This window comes from Trachypithecus francoisi, unplaced genomic scaffold, assembly GCF_009764315.1.
Source record: "Trachypithecus francoisi isolate TF-2019V2 unplaced genomic scaffold, Tfra_2.0 Lachesis_group0, whole genome shotgun sequence".
Lineage (NCBI taxonomy): Eukaryota > Metazoa > Chordata > Mammalia > Primates > Cercopithecidae > Trachypithecus > Trachypithecus francoisi.
Window position 1 is genome coordinate 191,919,736 of NW_022681453.1, and position 22,820 is coordinate 191,942,555.

Below are 22,820 nucleotides of genomic sequence, written 5' to 3' on the forward strand. Positions count from 1 at the left end.
TTTCTCTATGAAAAGCATAAAAGTGAAACAGAAAGAGAAACTGTGACCTTGGGAAAAGATATATATGTACATGTTCTTCACAAAGATTTAAGTAAACTTGTGACAACTAATGTATTAGTAAAACTTTCAAAGACCAAATGTTGCCTCAATTTTTCTTTTTTCAATTGATGTTCATACTACTAATTTGACTACAGTACCATGAAAGCTTTTCATTGTAAACAAAATAATACTATGCAAAATGAATACAGTTTATTGAAAAGGATAACACAGGAAATGTATTCTTTTTCTCTCATTGGTAAAGCATACAGTCAGAATAAGCCTATCTAAGGTCTTTTGCTGCTAGGTTTAATGCACTGAAAATATGCTTTGAGTGCTTGAATGGAGAGAGGAAAGATAAGGGGAGAGTATCATCACTTCTCCACAATGTGTTAATTTTGGGGAGAAAAGCAATGCTGTTCAGCATGTACGACAACAATTCTGATTACAGCCTGGTCCAAAAATGCTGTTCTGTGGGTTGGCTTCCCAATTTGAGTTTTCTTTCTGGAATCTGTTCATGGCTTTCATAGCCTCTGTTGATGTAGAATCCCTTTTTGCCATCACCTGAATAATCTGTCCTGTTTGTGGGAGGCCAGGTTGAGTCTTCTGCCAGCTTCTTTTGCCAAGTCCTATATTGACTTTTAGAGTAGAATCCAAATTCTCTTTTGATCAACAGCCAGAGCTCATGATTTTGAAGGATGGCATCCTGAAAAATCAGATGGGAAAGACAATCAATTTATTGCGCAGGTCCCCCTGCAGCCAGGCCGCTGGCCACCACAGCCCGCCCCCTTCTCCAGGCCTTCCTCTGAGGTGTGCTTATTGTTGCTGTATCTACATCTCCTTTTCCAAGTCCTGGAATTCTTCCCTTAAGAAGCAAGAGGGTGCTTGTGTTCACATAAATCTGCCAAAAGCTTCCTTTCCACACATTTCCTGGTTAAGTCCTGGCTAGGGATTTTCTTAGAATGATTTTACCCTCAGACTGAAATGATAACAGCAGTAACGTGCTCAAAATGAAGAAAAGAAAAATCACCATTAGCCCTGCTACCTGCCACCTACCATGTCAAATAAGAGTTTGTTGAATAAAGTGTTGAACTCTAGAAATCAAATGGTTATTGGTTTTCATTTTTTGAGTTTTCTTTTGTTCACATGACCACACAATTTTTATCCATTTATAGTAATGAAATTTGTCAAATTTTGCATCCCACTTTTATTTATGCTAAACTTTCTGTTGTAAACAATTTTTATGTAGCTTTAGCCTTTTAAAAATGTTATTTTATTATGATAAGAATGTAGGTACAATATGATTAATAATCATTTTTAGTGACTGTTTAGCATTTCCTCAGATTGCTGTATAGCTATTTAAACAAACAGCATCTCAACAACACTTAAGTTGAATGTAATATTTTGCCACTGTAGATAATATTATAAGTACCTTCATACATGGAGTATTTTTCTCTTCTTTTGGGTTATTAAAATACACAGTCTCAAAAATGGAATCCCTGAGTTAAAGAGTATGAGAAAATTTAAACATACTATATATAATGAGGTGTATATATATTTTAAAATTTGGTTGATCCCTTTTCCAAAAAGTCTTAAAGCACATGAGTTAAAATAAAACAAAACTCCTTTTACAAAAAGGAACTCTCCTTTTACAAAGATAGTACTTGAACCTCTTACTAAGTGGGTAAAGTCATTTAGTGACACTGAGTAGAAAAGAAACACTGTAAGGGGAAGACCTTCAAGAAAAGGAATTGACTAGAATAAGCAACGGCTTCTCCTCTTTCTTAGGAAACCCTCCGGAAGGCAGCTCTTCACTCTAAAAAGTCTCATTGAGTTTTAGGGTTGGAAGGTCACCTGGTCTAGTCTTTACTAGATTGTTGAAAATATTAGAAAAGTGCAATACAGTGCATTCATGGAAACAAGATTAGAATTAATTCATGTTTTGCTTTCTATGCATTTCTATGCAGACTTCAAATAATTGTAAATCATTCCCCCCAAAATTTTCCTCCAAAAGAATGTGTACCATTTTAATAAACCCTTAATAATTATCATTCTGGGGGATCAAAGTGGTTGCTCTAGAAAATAAGCACCTGTTGAAAATGAGATCCTTAATTTGGTTATCTTCCTAGAAAAAGTACAGAGATTACTTTACCTCTACAAAGAAAGTCACACAGAATTGGGTGAGGGTTACCACCAAAATTAAAACCCTCCACGATGTTATGGTTGGGACCAACTGTTGAAAAACAAATACCATTATTACATTTTTCATACTTTACACTTTGAAAAAAGATATTATTTAATTTATATATTTGTAATAACTCTGAGCTTAGAGGTGGGCATTACTTTACAGATAATACAACGGAAGGACCCAAAGCTGCTAAATAAATGGCAGAGCCAGAATTCAAAGGAGAAGGGACTACCTGTTGGCCTGTGTAGCGTTGACAGCCTAATGGTGTCTGAGAAATGTGCCCTGAATCACAAATATAAGACAGGACATTTTGGAGGCTATAGGTCTCTCTTCATTTTTATCTTTTCAAACAGAGAGAAGGCTAAGATTAAATCATTCATCAAATAATGTTAATACTTCTAATTTTCCCAAAGCAAATTCTACCTGAAATTCATTCTTTAAGGACAGAGAAATGTAAGTATATTTTGATTGAAACTAGATGCAGATTGCTCCTGGCCCTATATCTGATGGCTTAATGAAAGTTGAATGAACCCTCCAAACCCCCCAGTTTTTAAAATTTAAGGGTACACATTGATCATTAAATACAATTATTTGAAGTGTGAGAGCCGTAACTTCCCACAGCTGCATCCATAACTTCCCACGGCTGCATCCATAGCGAAAGGCTAGTTACACAGCCTTTTTTCTGAGACCCCACCCAAGAGTAGAATATTTATGACTGACTGCATGTGGGACTGAACTCCCTTGAGAACAAAACCCACTGACCCTCCATACTATCTAAATGCTCATCCCCAATTCTCACCCCTATGCTGATACTGGTTATTTCAAAGTAATACTTTGTCATTTTTTTCCCCAGGTGGAGACAGTCTTTATCAAGTCGTGAAATACAGCAAACTGTAAAGGGTTGTTTGGATTAAAGGTTTGTTTGGAAAAGTTGGGTCAGATTCTAGCAGAGAACCTGGCTGTTTTTCTCACGGCTACCACCACTCCGATCCAGGAGAACTAACTCTTCTCCATCTTCTCCTTGACCTGGAAGGCACTTGATTCTGAATTATTTGTTTAATTTTGAGATGGAGTCTCGCTCTGTCTCCCAGGCTGGAGTGCAGTGGCACAATTTCAGCTCACTGCAACCTCCGCCTCCCTGGTTTAAGCCATTCTCCTGCCTCAGCCTCCCGAGTAGCTGGGATTACAGGCACCTGCCACGACACCCAGCTGATTTTTCTATTTTTAGTAGAGACGGGATTTTAACATGTTGGCCAGGCTGGTCTCGAACTCCTGACCTCAAGTGATCCACCCGCCTTGGCCTCCTAGAGTGCTGGGAGTACAGGCATGAGCCACCATGCCTGACCCTGGAATTATTTATTTATGCAATGGTCTTCTCTCCTAGCTTCTAAACTACTTGAGAGCAGTGACCACACCTTATTCGTCTTTGTAACTCTAGTACCAGACTCACTTTGGAGCTTCATGTTTGATAAATAAATGAATGACTGGGTTTTCATTTCCTAATTGCTTCTCTCTCCTCTCACATGTATTCTTCCTGCCATCATCTAATTAATCTGTCTTCAGTGCCCTGCTGAGAAACCTGTTCAGATAGCTTCATTCACTCCATGTTGCTTTTGGCATAAAGTCTAAACTTGTCTAGCTGCCTCCATCCATCCATGCCTGCCTTTATTATTCATTCTCGTTCATACTCCACAGCACATGGCCTCAGTTTTAGCCAGTCTTCTAGTGCTTGGGTAAGCCTTGCTTTTGATTTCTGTCTCTGCCACCCTACATTCATTTGCATTTCTAAGACAAAAGCTCTTTCAGTCCTCTTTGCTTCTTATGCCGTTCTTGTTGGGAATATCCCTGCCTCCTACCTAGCAAAATGTAGCCTATCCTTTTGGACCCAGGTCAAGTCGCATGTCATCCATGAAATGCCTCCCATGACAGCCACAGTCCACAGTGAGGCCTCCTTCTTCTATGTTCTTCCCAGTTTTGTCTATTTTCACACTCTCTTCAAGTATGGATAGCCTCAGGTAGCATTCCAGTATGTCTCATCTTCACAACAAATCTATGACTCGGAGGTCAGGAGCCAACCCTTCTCTTTCTTTTATTTCTCTCACAATACTGGGTCCAAGAATTAGTTCAACAACCTCTTGATGAATTAAATTTCAACCCAGGGCATCCTGGATCAAATTATATCCACTGATACAAAGCTTCATATAGTCAATGTCTGACAAAACATGACTGTCTTACAAGTCTATGTTTTCTTTCCCTTTATAACTACATTATGTACTTGGAAAATTATTGTATTATTGCATTAATTTTATTGTATTGGTATAACATAGCATAATAAAGTATCCAAACATAATATTTCAGGTAGGTACAGGATAAATGTCCCCAATAATGTTGATAAAATGAAAACCATTGGAGGCCAGTGTAGGTGAAATTCAGGTATCTTATTTGCCCTTCTAGTACACAGAAATAGCCTCACCGTGTCTCGTGGTCAAAGAGAATACAGTAATAATTGACTTGTGAATTACAGTGAATACACGGTCCATGTACATGAGCCATACCAGATGTGCAAATGAATGCCACTTACCTCCATTCCACGGTATATAACTTGAAAGTCAGAAAACAGAATGAAAATTGTGAGGCCCAAGGCAGCTAGCAGCAGAAATGAAAATATATCTGAGGAAATACCAAACATCATTTTTAGATGTTAAAAAGAATGTTTCTTATAATCTGGCACACATTGCAAAATCAATTATCTCTGTTGGGCAAATACCAGATATATCTTCAGATGTTTTGATATATCCTCATATGTTTTAAAATATGTTCTAATGCTTATAAGATGAAGGTAATATCTTAGAATCTTTCCTTGAAAGTCTGGATGTAGTAGACTGTTAATCAAATGTATTACAGTAGCTGTAATATTTACAGCAGTCCATGAAGCTGCTGCCCGGGTTCACTATCATTGTGTGTCCAGTGAGTTGTGCTTGCATGGGATAAACAGTCTTCTTGTCACCATCTCATTCTTCCTCGTTGCCTAGAGAATAAAGTTCAGGGATCGACATTCAAGGCCTTCCACAGTGTGGGCCTAATCAGCCTTTAATCTGGTCTCTGACTACTCTTCCTTATGGGCAACTGGAAAGGTAAACCATAAAACCTCCAGCTTCCACAGAGGCCCAACACTCTCCAGCTTCTGTGTCTTTGTTAAAAAAAAAAAAAAAAAATGCCCTGTGTACATAACAATATTCCTGTCTTGGGGCATGCTCCAATTTTTCTCCTCCTCCCCCTCCCTTTTTTTTTTTTTTTTTTTTTTTTTGAGACGGAGTATCTGTCGCCCAGGCTGGAGTGCAGTGGCACGATCTTAGCTCACTGTAACCTCTGCCTCCCTGGTTCAAGCGATTCTCCTGCCTCAGCCTCCCGAGTAGCTGAGACTACAGGTGCGCGCCACCACGTGTGGCTAATTTTTTCTGTTTTTTTCATAGAGATGGGGTTTCACCATATTGGCCAGGCTGGGCTCGAACTCCTGACCTGTGATCCACCCGCCTCAGCCTCCCAAAGTGCTATGATTACAGGTGTGGGCCACAGCGCCCAGCCTCCAATTTTTCTTAACCCAGTTAAAATACCACTTCCTCTTCAGAGAGTAGTACTCCCTTACAAAAGCTTGTTTCATATAGTATGCATCAGACTCTGCTTTGCATGATCTTAATTCATGTATCAACTGCACTGTGAGCATTTGAAAATGGCTTTGTCTCTGGTTCTCCGGGACTCTGACTTGAAAAAGTAAATGAGAAATTAGCATGTACATCTGTTGCATTCCTTCTTTCCATCCTGCCCAAATTGTTTTAATTTTGGGAGCTAAACTTCCCAGATGCACTGTGCCAGCATCTCTGCTCTTATTCCCAACCTCACCCACTCCTCTGTCAGAGCTTTTAGCCGAGCACTTTAGAGGTGGTACCTTAGAAATATCTTTTATAGAATTATCACCTTCAGGCCCAAACAATAGCATTGAATCAGCATTGCCATGATACAAATGATTCTGATAATCCTGTAAAGTTATAAATAAATGAACAAACTAAGTTTTCTCTTACACTCTACCTCATTTATTCAGTATTGCTCCACTCCCCCCACCCCCAACTCTCTATAGGCCTATACCAACCCGAAATCTGAGGCAACTGCCCCTTGATAGCAGGCTCTATTTCTGAAGTGAACCGAGTTCTGTTTTCATCCTTGAGCACCTACACACACCCTCAATATTTATTCATGCCTCACTTTATGTATATAAATAAACGTAGCACCTCTTAGAAGTGCCTGAGAAGGGTATGAGGCAGACAGAAGAAAAGTAGGAATTGCATCTCTCAGGATAAAGCAATCTAAATGGCTTGGTGATACGATTTCAGGAAATGGCTGTGTGGATTTTTCATTTACTTCATGGATTTGGAGTCCCAGGAACCCAGAAGCTGGAAAGAAGAGGGTGCCTGAAAGGTCTGTTCTGATGAAGGCCTGGATCTCACTAGCGACTGGGGCTGACTGGTGTGCACATCACTGTCTAATGGTCTAAAAACTAGGCCTCGCCTGTGCACAAGTGAGCAATGTAGAAACAAAATTATAAAGTCATCTTTTAAAATTCAGCTTTGATTGAAAAGATGTAATAAAGAGTTGAATGTTGGCTCTTGTTGGTTAGTTGATGCTGCTAGGGAATCATGAAGGAATAGGGTTCTGTTAATGCAGGTGCTTTAGGAAAGCAAATCCTGTGTAAGCCATTACACTTTATTTTCAGATAAGGTTAGTAAATGTTCACACTTGTTTCCAGAAAAGTAAGTCTCTACTTTTTCCATATCTTCTCATCATAAAGTTGAGTTTCTGTCAAAGGTTGTTAAAAAGGGCAAAGAGTTTTCTGTTATATCAAAATAAAGTTGCTTGTATATTTTAATAGTAGTTCCAAAGGCTTTTGACTTACAACCTCAGAGTATGTGTTTGTTATCACATTACATTGGTTAGCATACCTGTATGCTAAATTGTAAAACATTTTACATTTAAAATTATCAGTTATGTTTGGTATAGGGGTTTTAATTTACCCACAAGCTTTAAGTCACTGTGAGGTCACTAATCTACCTCTAATTCACTCAATTCATGTAAAAGGACTTTGCAGCTACTATTGAAATTGAAGTACTAGGCCAGGTGCGGTGGTTCACGCCTGTAATCCCAGCACTTTGGGAGGCTGAGGCAGGTGGATCACAAGGTCAGGAGTTCAAGACTAGCCTGGCCAAGATGGTAAAACCCCGCCTCTACTGAAAATACAAAAAAAAAATTACCCGGGTGTGGTCATGGGTGCCTGTAATCCCAGCTACTCGGGAGGCTGAGGCAGAGAATTGCTTGAACCCGGGAGGCAAAGGTTGCAGTGAGCCGAGATCATGCCACTGCACTCCAGCCTGTGCGAAAGAGCAAGACTCTATCTCAAAAATAATAATAAAGTACTAGACAACAAATATATTCTGCTTGTAAAATACATTTATAATTTTTAAAATTATTAATGTATAACAACACCATACATTTCCTGTGTATTAGTGATAACCCATTAGAAAATATAATGGGAAAGTCATTCACAATATAACCAAAAATATAAAATACAAAGGAGTAGTTTTTGTTTTGTTTTGTTTTGAGACAGAGTCTTGCTCTGTTGCCAAGGCAATTCTCCCTGCCCTAGCCTCCCAAGTAGCTGAGATTACAGGTGCCTACCACCACGCCCGGCTAATGTTTGTATTATTTAGCAGAGACGGGGTTTCACCATGTTGGCCAGGCTGGTCTTGAACTCCTGACTTCAGGTGATCTGCCCGCCTTGGCCTCCCAAAGTGCTGGGATTACAGGTGTGAGCCACCACGCCTGGCCAGATTAGTTTCTTAAATCAATGTGCAGGCAGGATTTGTAATGGAGAAAACAACAAATATGTACTAAGCGACATTAACAAACAGCAAGAATAAATGGGGAGACATGACATGTTCCTAAATGGGAAGATTAAGTTATATACCAACGTAAATTCTTCCCAAAGTATCAAAAGCCCAAAGGGAAATTTTAAAAGCCTGGCAATTCATTCTAGAGTTTATCTTAAAGAATGAACAGGAAAGAAAGAAATACTTTTTTAAAATGAGGAATAATGAGGGTACACTGATCTTGCCACTTATTAAGTAAAACATTATAAAACTATACGTTTTAAAGTAGAGTGGTAAATCAAGAATAGACTGATGTTTAAAAACAGAAAAGATAGTCTGGAAACTATATAGACATATACGTATAAACATAATTCATAATATAAATGATGTACAAATATATATGAAGATAGTTATGATAAAGGTGGTATATTCAGTGGAAAAATAATATTAAAAACTCAATAGTCAATAAAAGCTGCTAGAAAAACCAGTTGACTAGTTGCAGAAACTTGTTTTAATCCCTACCTCAAACTACACACCAAAATTAACATTAGATTTTAAAAGCACTTCAAAACTAATCATAATTATACTATTTCATAATTAGAAAAAACTTCCTGTGCATAAAGACAATGGAAAAAAGATCACGAAAAAAATGGAAACTAAAACCAAATGAGACACTATTTTCTAAAATCTTATCAGACCAGCACAAATTTTGTTTTTTAACTAGTACCTCATGTTGGATGTACTATTTTTTTTTTTTTGAGACAGGGTCTTGCTCTGTCACCCAGGCTGGAGTGTAGTGGTGTGATCCCGGCTCACTGCAGCCTCGAACTCCCAGGCTCAAGTAATCCTCTCACCTCAGCCTCCCCAGGTAGCTGGGACTATAGGCAAGAGCCACCATGCCCAGCTAATTTGTAAAAGTTTTTTTTTTAGAGACAAGGTCTCACTGTGTTGCCCAGGCTAGTCTCAAACTCCTGAACTCAAGCAATCCTCCCACCTCAGCCTCCCAAAGTGCTGGGATTACAGGAGTGAGTCACCACTCCCAGCCTTAGCTGGGAGGATCTTAATTGTAGCTTCGAAGAGTTTTTTTAAAACTCTACTGAAATTAATATACTGGGAAAGTAAATAAGATTTTTTGAGCCCCGATTATAAGCGTCAGATCCTTTACATAAATTGTGCTAGGCCCACTCCATAAAATGCTTTGTTTAGTCCTTCCCTCAGGACTTAACAAATTAAGGATACTCCCTCCCATTCTGCCAATGAGGAAATAAAGTCATAGAATAGTTAAAGTAACTTGCCCAATGTTATAAGGCTAAAGAGGTCAATTTACATTTGAACTGGTTAGAAAGCCTTTTATAAAATATCTTCACATGCATGTGTGTGTTTAAAATGATTCTTGATGACTCACAATAGGACAAGACTCGCGACAGTTAAATAATGTCCGTGCTTATCTGCAAACAAACAGATTTCTGCACGTGGGCTCTACCACCCATGACCACTGCATTCAACAACAATTTCAGAGTCATGCAATTGTTTCTCCCTCAGCCCATCATTTCACCAGTGAGGTACAACTCTAGGGTGAGAAAGGGAATGGGAAAATATTCAGAAAGAAAAATTAAACTTTATATACTTACAGTTTGTATAGATGGGTTTTCGAAATGGCTTTCCCTTAGAAAAGATGAATGCTACTGTGATATAGTTGATGGTGGTGATGGGCCACAGTGTGGTAGTCTCAAAACTTAAAATTGAACCAGGAATCAGAGTTGCATTTCCAGTCCAGTTTCTTTCCAGACTCATAGTTGTTGAAAAATTACTTTGGTTGGCCAGAAAACACTCACTACAAAAGAATCACCAGTGTTTATGAAACATTTTATTCCATTTTTATCCATTAGGTGAAAAAAAAATAGTTTAATCACTACCATGGGATTTTAGCTTTCAAACTATGTCAGCCAGTAACTACCAAGACATATTCTGTTCACCCCTTGCAATGACAAAGCAAAAATAAAAGGAAGTCAAGATTGTTCTTTGTCCAGCACTCCATTTGGAACAAGTGATCTACCTTGAAAGGGCCTGAATGACAATATTTTATGAATTCCTATCAATTCAAAGAGTAAATACACCATGTCAATTAAGCTGTGTGTGTGTTGTTTTCTCTTTTGTGGACTAAGTAAGACTCCTAACTTGGGTTTTGAGTTTGAGTCTCCCACTCCAATTTACTTCCCTCGCATAGCTAAAAGATCTTCCTGGAAATCTGAACATGACAATCTGCTGCTTATAAGGGGTCTATGGCTCTATTTTGCTGATAAATTAAGCTCAAACTTCTCCAACTGGCCTATGAGATCTCTGCATCCTGGTCTCACTCTACCTTTTCCGTCTTACCTTTTGCCACTCCTCCCATGCTCTATACACTCCAAACATACAGGATTATTCCCTGTTCCCCACATATCAATTTGCATACCTGTTGGGTTGGATGTGCTATTGCCTTTAACTGAGATACAACATCCATCCTTCAAACATCTCTGCATCTGAAATGCCTTTACTTTTGCTGGCAAGTGGAAGTAGTGCCCACAAGAGTAAAGGCATTTTAAAAAATGTTATCTCAGTTAAAGGCAATAGCACATGCATTGTTTTGCAATTCTTTATTTACATAATTTTATGTCTTTGGGATGTAAATTCCTAGAATATAGGATTTTTTGTGGTTTTTTGGTTTTAATCAAATTTACAATAGATTTTTGGCACCTAGCACAGTGAGGTCACATAATATTTACTCAAAAAAAAATATTTGCCCAAGATATGAGCTTTCCCAGTCCTGATTGATCTATTTCCAATGTTCTTTTTTTAAATAATTAAACCAATAAATTAGTTTCCACCAGCTTTCTTGCTCAGCTTGAAACTTTTAAACCACTATTACAACTGTTTATAAATAAGGATTCATTTTCTAACTGTAAACTCAAATGCAAGACTTAATACTTTTTATCCTGGGCTCCCTGTAGTCTAGAAGTAAGCACGTACAGGCACATTTTGCTTTATTGTATTTCACTTTATTGTGCTTCCCAGATACTGCGTTTTTTACAAATTGAATGTTTGTGGCAACCTTGCATCTAGCAAGTCTATTGGCACCATTTTTTAACAGTATGTGCTCGCTTTGTCTCTGTGTCACATTTTGGTAAATTCTTGCAATATTTTAAACTTTTTGAAATAATTACTACCTCCATTATTGTGATCTGTGATCAGTGATCTTTACTGTTTCTATTGTAATTGTTTTGAGATGCCACGAACTATGCCTTTATAAGAATGCAAATTTAATCAATAAATATGGTGTGTGTCTGACTGCTTCACTGACTGTTTCCGCATCTCTCTTCCTCTCCTGGGGCTTCCCTATTCCTTGAGAGACAATAATATTGAAATCTGTTCAATTAATAATCCCACAGTGGCCTCTAAGTGTTCAAGTGGAAGGAAGAGTCACATGCCTCTCTCTTTAAATAAAAAACTAGAAATGGGTAAGCTTAGTGAGGAAGGCATGTCAAAATCCAAGACAGGCCAAAAGCTAGGCCTTTAGCACCAAACAGCCAAGCTGTGAATGCAAAGTAAGAGTTCTTGAAGAAAATTAAAAGTGTTATTCCAGTGAACACATGAATGATAGGGAAGTAAAATGGCCTTATTGCTGATATGAAGGAAATTTCAGTGGTCTGGATAGTGGATCAAACCAGCCACTTTACTTTAAGCCAAAGTCTAATCCAGACCAAGGCCCTAACTCCCTTCAATTCTTTGAAGGCTGAAAGAGGTGAGGAAGCTGCAAATGAAAACTTTGAAACTAGCAAGAGGTTGGTTCCTAAGACTGAGAGAAAGAAGGTGTCTCTATATGTAAAAGTACAAGGTGAAACAGCAAATCTTGTAGCAGCTGCAGCAAGTGATCCAGAAGATTTAACTAAGACAATTAATGAAGGTGACTAAACAGCTCTCCGTGGAAATGAAACAGCCTCTTCTATTGGAAGAAGATGTCTTCTAGGACTTTAATAACTACAGCTAAGTCAGTAACTGGATTCAAGGCTCCAAGGGAGAGGCTGTCTCTCTTATTAGGGGCTAATGCAGCTGGTGACTTTAAGTTGACTCCAATGCTTATTTGCTATTCTGAAAATCCTAGGGCCCTTAAGGATTATGCTAACTCTACTTTGCCTGTGCTCTAGAAATGGAGCAACAAAGCAGGGATGACAGCACATCTGTCTACAGCATGGTTTACTGAATATTTCCAGCCCACTGTTCAGACCTACTGCTTAGAAAAAAAAGATTCCTTTCAAAATGTTACTGTTTATTGACAATGCACCTGGTCACCCTCCAAGAGCACTGATGGAGATGTATAAGGAAATTAATGTTTTCATGCCTGCTAATCACATCTATTCTGTAGTCCATGGATTAAAGAGTAATTTCAAATTTCAAGTCTTATTTTTTAAGAAATACACTTCGTAAGACTATAGCTGCCATAGAGAGTGATTCGTTTATTTGGATCTGGGCAAAGAAAATTGAAAACCTTCTGGAAAGAATTCAACATTCTAGATGTCATTCATAATATTCATGATTCATGGGAGAAGGTAAAAACATCAACATTAACCAATATTAACAGAAGTTGATTCAACCCTCATGAATGACTTTTTGGGGTTCAAGACTTCGGTGGAGGTTGTAACTGTAGGTATGGTGGAAATAGCAAGAGAACTAGAATTAGAAGTGGAGCCTGAGATGTGACTGAATTGCTGCAATCTCATAAAATTTGAATGGATGAAGAGTTGCTTCATATGGATGAGCAAAGAAAGTGGTTTCTTGAGATGGAATCTGCTCCTGGTGAAGATGTTGTAAACATTGTTGAAATGAAAACAAAGGATTTAGAATATTATATAAGCTTACTGGACAAAGCATCAGCAGGGTTTGTGAGAATTGACTTCAATTTTGAAAGTACTGAAATGGGATAAAATGCTATTAAACAGCCTCACTTGCTACAGAGAAATATCTCATGAAAGGAAGAGTCAACCAACGAGGCAAACTTTATTGTTGTCTTATTTTAAGAAATTGTCACAGCTACCCTAGCCTTCAACAACCACTACCTTGATCAGTCAGCAGCCACTCAGCTTGAGGTAAGGCTCTCCACCAGCAAAAAGATGATGACTTGCTGAAGGCTCAGATGATCATTAGCATTTTTTAGCAATAAATTATTTTGAAATTAAGGCATGTACTTTTTTAGACATAATGCTATTGCACACCCGATAGACTACAGTATAGTGTAAACATAACTTTTATATGGACTGGGAAACCAAAACTTCATGTGACTGGCTTTATTGCAATATCCACTTTATTGTGGTAGTCTGGAACCAAACCCACAATATCTCTGAGGTAGGCCTGTAGTAGATGTTCCATAGTCACAAAGCATTTTTACAAAAAGAGGAACAGACAGACTAGATGGCCTGAATTATAGAGTTTAATACCAAAGAGTATCTAGCACAATATATTTACATTAAGGTAATAAAATTGAGGGCCAGTATGGCACATCTAGTTAGTGAGAGAGTCAGGAATTCTTAGAATTCCTGATTTCCTATCCATCCTCCTTTGGCTACAACATACTGTCTTTTAGGTTCAGTCAAAACTTGAGTTCTCTGAGTATTTGCACCCCAATTTTGGAAAAAATCTAGTTTTGAAACAGAATGAGATTCTATATCCCTAGTTATACTTGAATTGCTGAATTTTTTTTTAATCTGAATAACAACCTCATCATTTGCTAGTTTTCTATCTGTGTTTTACTGATTTCTGGTGCTCTGTGGAGTGAGGGGCAGTTTGCACATGTCCTATTTCAAAGAGAGCAGCTCTTTTCCTGCCTTTTCTTTTACCGGCAGAAAGGCTTTGTCAGCAAAATCAAGCTTTATTGGCACTATAATTGGCACTATAGCCTACCTCAAAAACATTAAACCCAGGGAAGTAAAGAGACTTGTCCTGAATCTCATGTTCCAATTCAATCAGAACAAGGATAGCATCAACTCACACTTTAATGTTCATTTGGGAAAAAAACAAAATAATGTAAACAAATCTCTCTCATATGTCTATATCAGGGGCCTGCAAACTATAGCCCACGGGCCAAATCTGATTCATCACCTGATTTTGTAGGTAATGTTTTATTAGAATACAGCCACACCCACTTGTTTACATATTGTCTATGGCTGCTTTTGTGCTGCAACAGTGGAGTTGACCAGCTGCAACAGAGGCCATGTAGTGCACAAAGCCTACTTACTATCTGGCCCTTTACAAGAAATGTTTGCCAACCCCTGGCCTGTCAAATATACAAAGTACCAGGGAATTAATATATTCATTCAGCCAACCAGTTGTTAGAGCTATACATTAACAACCAATGTGACAGATCTCTTCCCACACACTCCACCCCAGTAGTCCATGGATTAACTGTGTTCTGTCCCATCATTTGAGTTTTGCAGCGACACAATTTTATTAATTAAAAGTTTTAGGGTATATGTTCAAGTCAAGTTATTCAATGTCATGGGTTATTTATTAAATCACCTTTCAAAAGGAGCACTAAGAAAATGAACTTACCTATATTGGTAGACCTCACAATACCAAGGCTGCTGCTTCACACAGAGAAATGCACTGATCTGCACAATGCAGGAGAAACAGGAATTCAAAAATATTGACAGCAGTAAAGGGGGAGAAAGGAGCTGTCCTGCTGGTCTATATGGAGCCAGCTTTGGGTACGCATGAGTTGAACTCACTGAAAGACAAATGCATTTTTTCCTATTACAGTCTGATCATTGAGAATAAAAGGTTGAGATTGAGATGCATATTATCTTGAGTCTGGCATTGGGATTCAGATTAAGCAGACATGAACAGAAGATTTACACCTAGGTAAGCACATTGCCTGGTGGCACATCCAGTCTGTCTTCACCTTCAGAAATAAAAAATAGTGGGTTAGAAAGTTATGTAATTATTATATTTACCATATCACATGGTGCAAATATTTTCTCCATAACCAGACTGACCAGAAATTGTGTGTAAAAGAGAGAATGGCCTTCCTTATGGGACAAGCAGTGCTAATACTATGTTTCAGTGATGACAGGAAAGTGGAGAGTTAGAATGAGGAGAATAAGGAGGAAGATAGCTAGATTCATCTTCATATGCTGGATAATTCAAAGAAAACACTCACTCTATTATTCAGCCAACTTTCTCTGAGCATGTCAGTGCGCCAGGCACTGTGATAGATGCCAGAGATGTGTTAAGTGTCTCTCTGGATACACAGGTGACTGGGGGACTGCTGCTGTATATTACATAAAGAAAAATAACTCATTAAAAATACTGCTTCTGTGGGAGGCCGAGGCGGGCAGATCATGCGATCAGGAGATAGAGATCATCCTGGCTAACATAGTGAAAACCCATCTCTACTTTAAAAATACAATAAATTAGCCAGGCATGGTGGCAGGCGCCTGTGGTCCCAGCTGCTTGGGAGGCTGAGGCAGGAGAATGGCGTGAACCCAGGAGGCGGAGCTTGCAGTGAGGTGAGATCACGCCACTGCACTCCAGCCCAGGCGACAGAGCGAGACTCCATCTCAAATAAACAAATAAACAAATAAATAAATAATATTGCTTCTAGATGAGAATGTTAAACTATATTGTATTTTTGATTTCAAGTTTTTTTTTTTTAATTTAAAGGGTTTGGAAATGGGCAGAAATTAAAAAGAACAACTATTTAAAAAAGACAACTACATCCTTCTTAGTAGCTACATATTTGAACATGCTGATGAAAATGAAATGTATTTGCTTCTCAAGGCAGAGCAGAAAGGAAGCATGAGGAGCACAGGAATTTGAATTTAAAGATTGATATTGTAGTCACGTTTCAGTTCCTGTCTTCATAACTGTCACCTCTTCCCTTCTCACAGCTTAACACTGGTTTCTTTGATGTAAGGGAAGAAGTGGGGTGTGCATATTTAAGTTTGTTTTTATGCATGTACAGGTAGGGTAGGGGGAAATGGGTGTCCAATTTGGGATGATAAAACTCTATAGTAGGTCTCTGGTTTGTTCAATATGTGTTCTGGGGTAATCATGTAAACTCCCTGGTCCTTCATTTTCTCACATATAGAATGAGTGTGTTGGAAGGCCTAAATGGTACCCAAAGGCCCTTTCAACTCTTTTATGCTTAAACTCTATGACTAAGTCTTTACCTATACCAGATCAATCAATGTTTTCCTGACAGGGTGCTGGGCTAGAGTCTGTGGGGTATGCAGAGATGAGAAGTACATTCCACCTGCCTTCAAAGAGTTTGAAGTCCAGTGAAAGACACAGATTGTGTAATAAAGAAGCTGGCTGGCTTTTCCTAGTATGTATCCTTTAAATCTTTGAAATGCCCTGAGTGATAGGAGTATTTTTCTTATGCATGGTGGGCCTTGGGAGTTTATGCAAACAAGATGACTCATGGTGGGAATGAGGAGCGTTTGTGTTAAGATGACTCAGGAAGGGTCCTGCCAGCACCCAAAAGACCATCTATGTGATTAGAGGGTGGGGCTTTGATCCACAAGATATCAACCTGATCTCCAGATAGGGGAGTGGGGTTAGAGACTGAGTTTGACTTAACAGCCAATGATTCAGTCAATCATGTCTACATAATGAAACCTTAATAAAAACTCCAGACACTGAAGCTCAGGTGAGCTTCCCTGGTTGGTAGTACTCTGCATATTGTCACCCATCAATGTGCCAAGAGGGTGAGGCATCCTGACTTCATGGGGAAAGGACAGTGGAAGTGTTTCTCTTGTTTGAGATCCCTAATAGACCTAGCTCTAGGTGTCTATTCCTTTGATTGGTTCCGATTTATGTCTTTTTGCTATAATAAAACTGTAATCATAACACTTTCCTGAGTTCTGTAAACTGTAGCAAATTGTTGAACCTGAGGGACTAATGGGAACTCCTAAGTTTGTAGCCAACTAATCAGAAGTTCAGGTGGTCTATAGAGCCCCACACTTGAGGCTGGTGTCTGAAGTGAGGGCATTCTTGTGGAGGCCGTACCCTTAATCTCTAAAGTTTGCCCTAATTCTGGGTGGTTGGTATCAGAAGCCATTGCTTGGGTCCACGAAGAAGGGGCCCACAGTGTGGTCTGTGATCAGCGCTGAGGAGAAGTGCAAGGAAATTGTGCTTCCAGGTCACGGAAGGCAGAAGCTTTACTGCTTGGAGTTCTCTCTGTATTCCAGTATCCAAAGCAGAATGTAGCTATAAATTCATAAAGAGACTGCAGGTAGTAGAGAGAGGTAAAATTGCATCTCTCTGCATCTGGCTTCTACCTCTTTGGTCTTCTCTCTCATCTCCTTGTAGTTTCTTCCCTTTCTTTTACACAGTAACTGTGGTAGACTGAATTGCTGGCTTCATAGTCATGGGGTGTACTTTGTCGCCCCTTAATTTTAGGCTTCCCTGTGTGACTTTCTCTGGCCAAAGAGATGTTAACGTAGACTTCAATCATGCTTGCACAGCTGGGCTTGCTCTATGACTCTGCTTTCTGTGGCTCACAATGAGAAAATAGCAAATCTGTCCATTCAATCTGGCCTCAGAATGAAAAATGCGGAGTAGACCTGAATCAAATCCAAAAGTGTTAACCAAGATCAACTGATCTACATATTAGAGTGGACTGGCTCAGCTGTGCTCACCTAGATCAGCTAAATGGCAATCAACTTACAGACCCACGAATGGGAAGAATAACTGCCTGATGGTATAAATGCTGAGTTTTGGCGGTGGGTTGTTACACAGCGTTATTGAGGCAATACCTAATGCCTACAGGGTTCTTACACAGAATATTCTGACTTTCTCCATGTTAGAGACTCTCACTACTTCTGACAGAGAATCTGTATACCTGATTATAAATAAAAATAATTTTATGGCTACCATTGTGGGACATCTATTAGGTTTCAGAGGCTGTACTAAGTGTTTATAAACATGACTTTTATTTCCTTAAAAGCAAAATAGGTAAATTTTACAGGTGAAGAAACTGAGGCTCAAAAAATTAGTTTCCTTTGCTTAAAAACCCACAGTTAGTGAGTGACAGCATGGCACTGGAAACCCGAGTATTTATGATTGCGGAGCCCTATGTTCTCTCCTCTACAGCATATTGCAGTATGATGCATCTCAAAAATTAAAAGAACAAAATGAGGAGCCCTGCAATACAAGCTTGGATAGTAGTACTGTTTATGAGGATCCCCCCAAAAAACTTTTCTGCATTATCTGGGTTTCCTTAAAATGATGATGATATATGCTATCAGATGGTATTCAGAGGAATACTAACTTCTGAAGTGTTATACTGTATTCAAAATTAATCATTCTCCCTTCTGAGTTCCCACAACACATTACTCACATTGCTGCTATAGTGCAGGGTGTCTTGCATTAAATCTAGTTGTTTACATCCGCACTCAGCAGACTGTGAGCTCCCTGAAGGAAGAAATCCTGTCTCATTCCACATTCTGTTTCTTACTAAACCCAGCACCGGATCTATTGCATGGGAAGGCTTCACAGTTTCAAATTCTGTTCTTATAGTTTTTAAATATTTGGCATCATTTGGATATCTCGTAGTTGTGTTTCTACTAAGTAGTTGGCTTACTTTTTATTCCAAACACTGAAAATCATATAAGACAAATTTCAGGAGGTTCATGAACTCACCTAAACTACATGAAAAATTTAAGTGTGTATTGTGAGATTTCTAAGATGAAATGGTTTGTATTTTCCATCAGACTATTTAAGTGGACCAAGACCCAGAAAAGGTTAGGAGTCATTGAAACACAGATGGGGTGTAGAGATGCACTTATATAATGGGTGAGTCCCTCCGTACCTCCTTCTCTGGATACTGCCTTCTCCAAGGGCCTGGAATGGCTGGCCTAAATGGATCTGAATTTCATGATCCCACCTTCATTCAGAGAAATGAGGGGCCTAGAGGTGGGCATCTAATTCAAGTCAGATCGATAAATTTTCTCTCCAAAATATTTGCAAATGGGACAATGAGAGGCTAGGCTCATTTGCTATAAGACGACAAACATCAAGGCTACAAAGCCCCAGTCCTAGTGCCATTTTATGAGGTCAGCTGTAAGGTGAATAAATGGAAGAGAGATGGAAACAGTAAGAATGGAAAGAAGAAGAGACGCAAGGTGACCACCTGGAAATAAAGAAAGTGACCTCCATTTTTACCCTTTAGTGTTCTAGTCCTCCTCAGAACCAGGTGCTTCTGAGTTCCTGTCCTTAGATTTTTTGAGAATTATGTTCTTAAACAAACCCTCCCTCTATTTTCTTGATCTAGTTTGAGTTCTTGTTGACAAGGACAGAGATGTGGCAAAACAAGCTCCCTTAAAAATGCTGCTACACAAAATATAGTCAAATTGGACTTCCAGACATGCATTGCCTGATCCTCATCCCTCCTCACTTCATCTTATTTTTCTTCTAGATTTTCTGTGTATTGCATTACATTTTGTCTCCATACATTGCCTTAAAACCTTGTGGGAACAAGGCAGGGTGTGCATAGATAAGTAAGTAAATAAATTAAATATGTGATGGTATTGTCTCTTCCCAGAACCAATTCAGAGTTAAGGCCAAAAGCCTTAATCTGGAAACTTGGAAATGTAAGAAGCCTTAAAGAGAATACAGATGCTCTTTGATTTACAATGGGGCTACTTTCTGATAAGCCCATTGTAAATTGAAAACATTTTTAAGTTGAAAATACATCTATACTGTACACCTAACCTACCAAATACCATAGTTTAGCCTAGCCTAGCTCAAACATGCTCACAACACTTAATTAGGCTACAATTGAGCAAAATCATCTGGCAACACAGTACAACGTAGAGTATCTGTTGTTTAACCTCATGATTGCTGGGCTGGCTGGGAGCGGCAGCTTGCCGCCACTGCCCAGCATCCTAAGAGAGTAACATTCTTCTGAATGTGCATCACTTTGGCACCATTGTAAAGTCAAAAACCATAAGTCAAACCATCGTAAATTGGGGACATCTGTAATTTTACATTGATCATCAATTGTTGATGACTCCTAAGGGCTGCAGATAAATGTCCACAGTTCTCAGACCAGCAGTCAAGATTCTCTGTGATTTGACCCAATTCACTTTTTCAATTTTTCAACAAAAGATGTCACATACGCTGCAGTGTGGTCACATTAAAAACTCATACCCCATATTTATCAGCTTTCTCTTGCTCATACTGCTTCCTTCTACTTGAAATGCTCTTCTTTTAGCAAAAGATATTTGGAATTTATCCATCCTTCCTATTTTGATGTGAATGCTACTTCTTTCATGCATCAGTGCCTAGTATCTTTCTCCTTTCTCCACTGCTATCTCCTCCTTAACCCCAGATTATCAGAAGACATCTCTTCTTTCTCTGAACTCCCAAAGCATCTGCTGTTTTCTGCTACTCACTACTTTTAACTTGCTTCTAATTTGTTCATGTATGTGAATCCCCCACTAAACTCTAAACTTGAACAATCAGTCTTTTCATGCCCCGGGAACCTATGTGGCTAATACACAGTGAGAGATGAACACTTGTATAAGGGAATGTTGAATGGTGCTTCTCTTGTCTAGAGAATTGTGCTGAGCCTTATATTTGAGGACAGTGAATTGCAAGTGCCTATTTATTGTGAAGAGAGATTGTCGCCGTATCTTCATAGTACCTAGCAAGAGAGATCCATATTGGTTATTTAACTATAAGCATGCCTGTCCCTGCCTAATTTGCTGCATGCTGTCTGTATAAGAGGAAAACTCATGGAGATTATCAAGCAATTCTTTAAAGGCAATTGTTAGGAGCAATGTAACTGTGGCTTTCTTCTCAGCATCACCACAACCCCATGAGGGGAAGTCATAAGAGCCACTGTTAGAGAGACTGGAAGTGGTTTTAAGAGAGGATATTGGCCTTGCTCACTCCCCTTCATGGTAATAGCAGAGGGAAAGGGCAGGCAGCAGTGAGAGCAAGCTACTTATTTACTGTCTGGTAGGTGAAGTAGAAGCCATGGAAATTAGCCAGGCTACAGCTAGCTATCCTGGAAGGAGTTTATCCATGTGGCAGCCTGCTGGAGTTGGAGGGCCCAGCAGTAGAAAAGGGCTTCATGTATGTACCACTAGGAGGCAGCTGCAGAAAGGACTCCTGAGAAGTCAGAAAAAGAGAGCACCACTATGTCAGGGCGTGGTCTAGTCCACACCTATCCACAGGGAAGCTCTAATGATTTCACCAATGAACCCCGTGCCTATTGCCTAAATGTAGGTGCCTGCCATATTTGAGGGCATTTGACAGGAGAGCACTACATACTCCTACTTAAGTAAAAAGTCCTTTGCCTAGATTTTCTTCTAGGGTTTTTATAGTCTTGGGTTTTACATTTAAGTCTTTAATCCAACTTCAGTTAATTTCTGTGTAAGGTGTAAGGAAGGGGTCCAGTTTCAATTTTCTGCATATAGCTAGCTAGTTCTCCCAGCACCACTTATTAAATGGGGAATCCTTTCCCCATTGTTTGTTTTTGTCAGGTTTGTCAAAGATCAGATGGTTGTACATGTGTAGTCTTATTTCTGAGTTCTCTATTCTGTTCCATTGGTCTCTGTGTCTGTTTTTGTGTCAGTACCATGCTGTTTTGGTTATTGTTGCTTTGTAGTATAGTTTGAAGTCAGGTAGCATGATGCCTCCAGCTTTGTTCTTTTTGCTTAGGATTGTCTTGGCTCTTCGTGCTCTTTTTTTTGTTCCATATGAATTTTAAAATAGTTTCTTCTAATTCTGTGAAGAATATTAATGGTAGTTTTATGGGAATAGTATTGAATCTATAAATTACTTTGGGCAGTATGGCCATTTTCATGATATTGATTCTTTCTATCCATGAGCATGGAGTGTTTTTCCATTTGTTCCTCAGCAAACTAATGCAAGAACAGAAAACCAAGCACTGCATATTCTCACTTATAAGTGGAGCTGAACAGTGGGAACACACAGACACATGGTGGGGAACAAAACACACTGGGGCCTGTTGGGAAGGGCAAGGAGGAAGGAGAGCATCAGGAAGAATAGCTAATGGATGCTGGGCTTAATATCTAGGTGATGGGTTGATCTGTGCAGCAAACCACCATGGCACATGTTTACCTATGTAACAAACCTGCACATCCTGCACATGTACCCTGGAACTTAAAATTTGCAGCAGAAAAAAAAAAGAACATAAAAATAAGTCCTTTGCTCTTGTTGCTCTTCTTCCCCAGAAACAGGGGTGAAGAGTAGGTGACTCAAAGGAAGTAAAGAAGAGACCATGGCCTTCTTGTCTACTGCTTGCCCCAAGCCCATAGTTCAGGCTTGATGTAAAGGAAGAAAAGCTTTGAATTCGATGAAAATGTGAAATAATAATTATAATACTTAGACTTTTCATGTCTAAGGATAAGATATCTTAATACCTAGACTTGACCAGGAAATGATCAGCCTGTGGGATGAGTAAGCTTGCAGAGACGGGAAAACAATAGGATGTTTGCAGGTAGAGGGTAAAAAACAAACTAACATAGCTGGTTCTGCCTCTACTCTCTTCTTCACCAGTCTTCCTGAGCTTAACTCATTTACTAGCTACAGTTTGTTGAGTAATAATTAAAGCGCCGTCATTCTGATAGAATGTTATGCTTCTGGTCTATCATCACCCTTCTGAGGTTTTTTTT

General features: G+C 39.1%; 2 protein-coding genes across 2 annotated transcripts in view; one reads left to right on the forward strand and one right to left on the reverse strand.

Moving 5' to 3' along the window:
• PLAAT1 (phospholipase A and acyltransferase 1) overlaps nt 1-7,427 on the forward strand; it is a 48,452-nt gene extending 41,025 nt beyond the window's left edge. Inside the window, exon 4 of the mRNA XM_033213063.1 lies at nt 6,613-7,427. Coding sequence (XP_033068954.1) covers nt 6,613-6,773 — 161 coding nt within the window. The 3' untranslated portion in view covers nt 6,774-7,427. The remainder of the gene's footprint in view (nt 1-6,612) is intronic.
• The window catches only part of ATP13A5 (ATPase 13A5), a 115,645-nt gene continuing 93,054 nt past the window's right edge, over nt 230-22,820 (reverse strand). Inside the window, exons 26-30 of the mRNA XM_033213064.1 lie at nt 14,725-14,899; nt 9,774-9,976; nt 4,806-4,894; nt 2,189-2,269; nt 230-742 (exon numbers count right to left, since the gene is read on the reverse strand). Of these exons, the coding sequence (XP_033068955.1) occupies nt 482-742; nt 2,189-2,269; nt 4,806-4,894; nt 9,774-9,976; nt 14,725-14,899 (809 nt within the window). The 3' untranslated portion in view covers nt 230-481. The remainder of the gene's footprint in view (nt 743-2,188; nt 2,270-4,805; nt 4,895-9,773; nt 9,977-14,724; nt 14,900-22,820) is intronic.